This window comes from Pollicipes pollicipes, unplaced genomic scaffold, assembly GCF_011947565.3.
Source record: "Pollicipes pollicipes isolate AB1234 unplaced genomic scaffold, Ppol_2.1 Scaffold_6138;HRSCAF=7277_pilon_pilon_pilon, whole genome shotgun sequence".
NCBI lineage: Eukaryota > Metazoa > Arthropoda > Thecostraca > Pollicipedomorpha > Pollicipedidae > Pollicipes > Pollicipes pollicipes.
Genome location: NW_023596818.1, coordinates 14394374 through 14402438, shown reverse-complemented (window position 1 = coordinate 14402438; position 8065 = coordinate 14394374). Strand labels below are relative to the sequence as shown.

At 52.4% G+C, this 8065-nt stretch overlaps 1 protein-coding gene across 1 annotated transcript; it reads right to left on the bottom strand.

Annotated features, from left to right (window-relative positions):
• Positions 1-302: 302 nt before the first annotated feature.
• Positions 303-7757, bottom strand: LOC119105960 (protein Wnt-9a). The gene is made up of 5 exons (XM_037229544.1): positions 7275-7757; positions 4007-4091; positions 2931-3054; positions 1821-2101; positions 303-1566 (listed from the first exon to the last, which is right to left on the bottom strand). The coding sequence occupies exons 1-5, from the start codon at positions 7355-7357 to the stop codon at positions 1036-1038; spliced, it is 1104 nt and encodes a 367-aa protein (XP_037085439.1). The 5' UTR covers positions 7358-7757; the 3' UTR covers positions 303-1035.
• Positions 7758-8065: the final 308 nt, after the last annotated feature.

Sequence of the window (8065 nt, the reverse complement as noted above, 5' to 3'; positions counted from 1 at the left end):
GTAGCGTGTAAAGTCGTAACGAGTTATCTCATCTGCAACATCCCGCCAAATCTTCACTTTGCCAAAACTCTTACATGCCCGGCACTATTTTACGAATGAAATCAGAAGACGGTTGCCAGTGTCACGGGATGTTTAGTGAGCCCGTATTCAGAAGGCTTTATTCATCCACATTTTGTACCTTGCTGATGATCCACAAAGGTGAAAAGCTCTTCTATTGCAGGGATGCTTGTCACGGTGAAGCAGGTTAATTTAACAACGCAGATAGACCTGCTTATAAGACAGCAAATGCAATGCGTTTTGAAAACGGTATGTGTACTTTATTACAAATTTGCATATACAGACATAGCATACATTCGCTGTAAAAGGCTTAGATTAGCATCACAGATAAAGATCACATAACTTTGACAACAAGTGCAGATACAGCAATTTGGCCCGCGATGAAAGGAATATTACATGCCTGCAGCCATTCCAAATTACAGAATCACATGCTGGTCTCCAAAATTCAACCAAAGGTGCGGTCAAACCTTTTGTCTTTTGCTGTGCAAACACGAGCACCATGATAATTTAATCATATCTAACAAATGCAATATGGCATGACCGAGAGACCGCCTCAAATGCTGTTACAGAAAATACCGCGCATCATGCTCCATCAAAGCCATCATGAAAGGTGGACTCGTTTCCAAGTTCAAAGACTTCTTTGGAGCCCCGGCCACTACGAACTCATATATCCACACACTACTTGGAAATCACGACATACGGCTAGTTCAGCAACAGCCTTCCGTGCGACACGACCAAAGCGGCAATTTGGCAGCCTCTTCTCTGAAACCCGGTCCCACCCACGGCCGCGTCCCGGCCGGCACCAATGTGCCTGCGGGCTGTCGGTCCGCCAGCCAGACCTCAAAGCAAGTGCGCGACGCCTGCGCGCGCGGCCGTGGGCGTTCTCGGTTGGCACGCGGTGGCGGCGATAGCGACGGCTTGCTCGCGTCCGCCCAGCCAGCGCTGTTTGCCACCTCGGCCACAGCCCGCCTAGCTCGGCTATTTACACGTGTACACCTCCGTCACGTTGGTGCACTGTTGGCAGTCGACCTTGAAGGTGCGCTGCTGCCAGAGCACGTGGCAGTTGCACGAGCTGACGAGCGAGCGCATCTGGGTGTTGTAGCCCCGGCCGCAGCAGAGCACGGCGCAGTGACTGCCCAGCTGACACTGGCGGCCCGCCGTCCCCGGCCCGTACACGTCCCGCTCGCAGAAGCTGGGTGAGCTGTCACTGAACACGAGCTGGCGGCGTGGCCCGACGGCGGCCGGCCGCTGCCGCCCCCGCCCGCGCCGCCGCCCGCGCCCTCGCCGCCGCCGCCGGCTGATAATGGTGTTGGTTTGGACGTTGACGTCGCCGGCGAGCCGCCTTTCCGGCCGCCCTTCCGGCGCCCGGCGCACCGCCGCCTCGTATTTGCGCTTAATGGCGGTGCCGGTGTGCGCGAAGGGGCCGACCTGCTTCCAGCAGGTCTGCAGCTGGCACGAGCCCGAGACGCCGTGGCACTTGCAGCGCGTCGTCATGCGGCTCATCAGCGTCTGCGGCAGAGGCTGGCTGTGTGACGTCACCACATGGCTGGCCGGGTGACGTCATGGCATGGCAGGGCTCAGAGGGCGCTCCACCACACTGAAGCCGATCGGCTGGAGACCTGGCACTGCAGCACCGCCGAGGGCACGCCACTGAACGAAGCTTGGGAGGGGTGAAGAGCATACGTGACCTGGAGGACCATTTTGCAGACCGCAACCAGCCACAACGTAGGCGGCACGCTAACCTTGAAGCTGAGCTAACTGACCTTGATGCCGACCTTCCAGTTGTGCCTGTGCACCAGCCGACGTGATCGAGCCTCCTCTTTCGAGCTCCGTCGGCGCAGCAGACGACGGGAGAACCGGCTGGCAAAGCGAACGTTGTGGCCGCAACCACCCCAGCGCCATCTCTCGGCGGCCGGCTGGTGCGCCGCGGGCGGCGCCAGGTCGCACGTGCAGGCCGTCAGCTGGCCGGCTGCGCATGCGCGCGCTGTTGTGTGCGCGATTGCCGCTGATGTGATGGCGTATAGGAACGCCGTCTCTTTGAAGGCTGCGCAGATGATGGAAAAGGTTTAGTGAAATGTCGCCTCGATGGACCTGCTGCAACAAGATCCCTGAAGGCGAACTCAAATGGAGATTTCGCGTGGTTTGCGCAGGACGCGGCTACCGTTTTTATTTCAATAGAAGAACGGCGGTTTGTAAAGACACGGTGCTTGTAAAGCAAGCATTTTCGTAGAAAATGGCATCCCCTGCTTGATGCCTCTATGTGTACCGGATAAACCGCTTCATTGACGAAGAAATTAAAGCGATGGCATAATCGGTCACGCATGGGCGACCGGTTGCGCCTGAGCCGCAGACACAGGCATGCCCCACTGACAGTGTGCATGATTTACCTACGCTTGGATATTTTCTATACAAGGTTATTTCGAATGGTTTGCGCATTATTTGCGTCGGATTCAGAGTGCACCTGATCGGAGCCTGTTGCTTGCGTTCTGAATCCACCCCTCAAGTCGGGCCTGTCCGGGCCGGTCGAAGATTTTTGCAGCCGGCCTTTTTGCCGTCGGCAAGGCAGGAGGGGAAAGCTGCAGGCCATACAGTGGCAATACAAGTTTGCTTCGTACCTTGACACCAGCAGCTTTACTATCGATGCGAATGACGCCCAACTCGAGCGTTTGCTCTTCTCCGTCACCTTTGCTGTCCCCCCCCCCCCCCCCCCCCAGAACAAAAGATAAATGAGCATGAAGGCGATCTAGGACCAAATCAATGCTGCATACGTATTCAGCCATACTTGGTCATGTTTTGCCACAATATGGACCAGACATGCATGATATCTACCCCAGAGCAGCGCGCCCCTGACCGCCGGTCGTCGGCGGGCCCACCTTTGCGCAGCAGGCGGAGCCGGCCGGGGCCGAGTGAGCAGTTCCAGCGCTGGTCGGCCATCAGCTCCGCGCACGAGGCAACGCTCAGCCGCACCGCCTCCAGCAGCACCCGCTTCATGCCAGGCTGCCGGCCAGAGGGGGCTGACGTGGCGGGCGGTCCGCAGCGGGGCGTAGCCGGCGGCGGGAAGGCTGCAGGTGTGGTTATGTGCACACTTTCGCGGGGCAGCAAGTGGGCGTAATTTTATTACTTTAAATTGGAAAGAGCATGTTCTAACAGCTTTTCTACCGCAATCTGTCTCGACGTGCTGTGCGTGCGGGCGTGTTGTGAGATGATGGTGACGGATGAATCATGATGCTCATGGTCTCAAACTATCAACCCACGTGCCAGACAGTTCGTCAGTGATGAGCTCTGTGTCGATGCCTGACAATACTATCAACTGCTATAGTGTGCGAACGCCATATCATGATAGGCCTTTTCATTTTTGTATAACGTGCCGAATTTTGTCATGTAATCCACAGATTATTGGATTGCAAGTCATCATTTTACCATAATTGTTTCGCAACTGTTCCATCGCAAATACTTTCAAATTTGTGTGTCGATCACCGTTTTGTTTGGTCGGGTGTCGCGAGCAGCCTCCCCCTGAAGACAAAATATCCGCTTCTGAACCAGTGCAATATATATATATATATATATATATATATATATATATATATATATATATATATATATATATATATATATAACACGCATCACTAATTCACGAGATTCGCACCCTGACTGTCGATAGACATTGATTTTTCAAACATTCCATACCATTTGATCATAACAATGGCAATAATTCAGCTTTACGTTCAGAATAAAGTCCTTTAACTACTCACATTAAAGTTGTGCAATGGATGAAGCACTGTCGGGCACAACATATTTGCCAGCTTGGTAATCCTAGTGTTGATTCCGTTAAATTTGGAACCGTTTTGTAGCCTTTAAGCCGCTCAAGGAGTGCCGTTGGTTACCTTTTCAAAGAAATGAAGTGGCGTGGTGGCCGCGTTATTCTTATCAAAACTCGGGTAATCCTTACCATTCGCTCGCACATTTTTTTCTGTTTCTTGGTGGAAAATATGTTGTCCGGGTCGTCCAGATCCAGCGGGCGCGCCGCACTCAACCTGCAACACAGATGCGGTGCTGAAAACGAACAGACTTAGGCGAGTTCCAATTTGTCATTGGGTAGGAGACAAGCGTTTGCTTCAGTCTACCCTATCGAAACATTTTGAGACTTTAACTCGCAGCGTGCTGATCTTGCTTTTAAATCGGCTCCGAGTTGCAGCAGTTTTTCGGACGCGAAGGGACGGGATCTGAATCTACAGTTCACGTCGGTAAAATCGATTCCAGTGGCAATAGCTCAGAATGCGAGGGCAATAATGTGGTCGATGGGCTGTCTTAAGACCTACATGATATGCCTGCGCATGCGTAGTGACTAGGTCATAGTGAACCGTCACACATTACATTTGCTGTGCTAGTTAGCTGGCTTTCACAAATTGGCTGAGTAAGTACATCGATTGTAAGTTGATATTCAGTTGCCTTGCTTAAGTTGGCATGTGGTTGATTCCACCCATTTCAGCCACTCCGTTGAACTTTTTATCATTCGAGCCTTCTGATTTCCCAAGAGTGAATCTCACTTTGACTGTATGAAGCGCGGTTGATCCAGGCATAGATCCAAACTTATGCACATCTGAATGCCCAACACATGATCAGATCAACGCACTACCAGCGGGTGTGTGTGTCAGCAGCATACGAATCTATGCCACTCAACACTGTGCTATTTAAATGGCGGTCAAGCTCTTGTCTAGCTCATCCAGTCCTATATCTGTAACAGCTGCACATATAGTAATCCCTCTACAGTGATGTCTATTTCGCTTCACGTAACGCTGGAGAGACATACCTTCAAGCAGTTGACCATAGCGTGGTGATTTCAAGGACATGGGAGCGTCCTGGATGCAGGCAATTTTTTGCAACGCCCTTCCTTGCAACGAATATGACAACCTGCCACACCTCCATAACGTGAGTTTGCCAGCCGCGCTCATAATCCTGTCACATCTGTGTCAATGCGCCGCGGGTGAAAAGGGATTTGTAGGCAAAATGGCGACGGCTGCTTTGCCTAATATCCTTGCCGCGTTCCAAAGCGAGACTGGTGACCGATCTTCTCGCCAAAAAATACAATGAGCCTGTCATGATAACGTTCTCCGGCCGATTTGCCCGCCTCTAACCAGTTGGGACTCGTGAGGTGGCGGTGTTACTCAGGCACGTAAGCAAACCGACTATAATGCCAGTCACACCAGGCGGACGTAGCCAAGACCAAGCGTACAGGCTTTGATGTCCAGTTTTTTTGTGGAAATAACCCACAAAAATTGTTCTAATTCAACAAACAATTTCACCCTAAGAGGTGACAATCCCACAATATGCAGTCTTAAGTATCGCAACCTGAAGTGAAATTGCAACAGCCCTGCGAAAAAATCGCACACTTATTTCCTTTGGTTTGCACGAAGGTTTTCGGCTTAAATAGAAAAGTGGCATTGGCGAATAAGCCTTAGGTTGTGTGCTGCATGCGGAATCCTAATCCTTGCATGAGAAAGAGCATCACCTCCACTCAATTGTGTAAACTCATCGCGTTGGCATGGTCCGTTGGATTACCACCAGTAGATCCGGAACGTTCTGAATCAGCTGTTTTAGTCACCGAGGCGTGCTGGGTATGGCGCTATTTTGGACACGTCATCATATTTGTACATGTTCGACGAGTCAGACATTTACGCACGTACGAACACCACACCCCTGACTTAACCGCACCCCCCACTTAACGTCTAGTTACGCTATCGGCATTGCAGTGCTTTGGCTTGAAAACCCATCATTTGCGGCCGGCGTGGGTGTAATCTGCTGAACAGTGGCGGCATGGATTTTCGGCAAGGCTGAGCACGGTTTAGCAGACCATCCGACACGTTAGGGTGCGCACGTTTACATGCTCAGTCACCTTCAAGTTAGCATTTCACAGTGGTGAGTATGTCTTGGCCTAGCCAATAATTACGTACGCAATGCGGAAACCACCGGCTCGAAGCCATGACGAAACAGACAAACATTTAGCCAAAGTGAGCATGATAACCCTGCTCTTTCGGCAAAGGCCGGGTGCAGAAGCATTCCATCAGCGATGGACGCGTTGTGCAACAGGATGGGTTAGAATATGTCGCAATTGCACAAAAAAGGGCATTTTGTCCTGGCTTCACTTGTCGAATGTGAGAACGCTCTCTTAAAGAATGTAGCTACATACCGTATTTTATAGATAAAGTTCAATTTATTCGGTGTTTCCGTAGCGAGAACAATGACCACCTGAGCTCATATATTATATTGTTCCTATTGGTAGTGTTAGTTAAATCAATGCATAAAAGCCACCCTGCTTTTCCTAGATTTTACAATGAGCAAAGTATATGGTGGCAATGCACGCGCACACACACACACACACACACACACACACACACACATATATATATATATATATATATATATATATATATATATGTGTGTGTGTGTATGTATATATGTATATACGTACATATATACATGTGCGTGGGTGTGTATAATGTACATGCACGTTGCATGTTTCGGCACGATAAAACAATAAGAAATATACAACTATAAGAGACAACGATATACAACAAAGTAACTGCTGGAAACGGAGCCATCAATCTGAGCAGCTGAGGTAGTCTCTAGATATTCGGATGCAAATGTTCTCTTGTGAACATTTGAACGGCCGTGCGTTGTCCTTTTCAGATGGCTCAACACGCTTATCATCACCCAAATGCGCGGCTTAATGAACACTTGAACGTGTTTTGTAGAGCATTGCATCGGCGATGAATCAAGGCCTTGATAGCAAAGAATACGCTGATATTAAGGGTTTTAGCCTTGTGATATCCCACTTGAAAAATAGCTCGCGAAACGTGTAATGCATGATGGTCATGTATGGCGGTAGAATCAAAGGGTCAAAATCGGTACATTTTCACAGAAGCACCGACACAGGGTCGAGCAAGCATCGTTCGCACGTGCCTGTCTGCATGACTAAAGCCATCGCGGGACGCCGAGGATGACGGAAAGTCGCACCTCTCGGCGTACATCTCCATGCTGCACCACGTCGGCGTCCGTTCTAATCCAATAATGCGGGCATTGGAATGACTCCCTAAGGCATAGGAGCCTACTTGGCTGGGCTGAAGGCGACACAAAAAGCAGATCGAAATTCAAGACACTTCAATTATGACTGCGAGCCGCCAGTTGCCCGGTGTATGCAGCGCAGTGCACGTACTCACCCGATGCCACTGCTGGCGCCGGCCGTCACCGAGCTCAGCAGCACGGCCAGGGTCCAGAGCACGGCGACAGGAGGTCGGCCCATCGTCGTTGACCCATCGGCACCGACAGCTTCGTCAGCCCTCACCGATCCGAAGACTGCAAGCGATCGTATTCTACGACAGCTTCGACAGCTCTTGTCAGCTCCGAAGGTTTCGTCAGCTCCAACAGCTTCCTCAGCCCCGACAGCTACGACAGCTTCGATTACTCTTATCAGTTCCGACAGTTCCAATAGCTCCGACAGCTCCGACAGCTTCGACAGCTCTTGTCAGCTCCGAAGGCTTCGTCAGCCCCGACAGCTCCCTCAGCTCCGACAGCTCCGTCAGCTCCGTCAGCTCGCTCAGCTCCGACAGCTCCCCGCTTCCGGCGGCCGCCCGGCCTCCGCGCTGTCGGCGCGACGCTGCACGGCTCCTGGGCTCGACTGCCAACCCGTTGATGGAGCTCCGCAGCGCCGCCGCACTGACCTGACCCCCGGGTCAGGGGCCGCACTCCTGCAGCGACCGCGGCAGCCGGCGCGCGCGCCCTCTGCCTGCCGCCAGGTGGCGCCGCCGCGACGGACTGGCGGCGCCGGAGGTCGGGGGTCGCGCTGGGAACCGGCGCGGGGCCGGCGCGGGCGGGCTCGCCGCTGCGCAGACGGCCGCCTCCGCTCCGCTCCGCACAGCTCGAGCGCCACCCGAGCCGCCTCCGATCAGAGATAGAGGCGGCCGATCCGTGGCGGCATTCACTCCGGCACTGGGGAGATGAGCTGCCGGCC

Excerpts from the sequence above, each read along its gene's own strand:
- LOC119105960 (XM_037229544.1), bottom strand. The coding sequence starts at position 7,357 with ATGGGCCGACCTCCTGTCGCCGTGCTCTGGACCCTGGCCGTGCTGCTG. Across the intron at positions 4,092-7,274 it reads GGCGCCAGCAGTGGCATCGG|GTTGAGTGCGGCGCGCCCGC; the intron begins GTGAGTACGTGC and ends TCTGTGTTGCAG. Across the intron at positions 3,055-4,006 it reads AAAAAATGTGCGAGCGAATG|CCTGGCATGAAGCGGGTGCT; the intron begins GTAAGGATTACC and ends TCTGGCCGGCAG.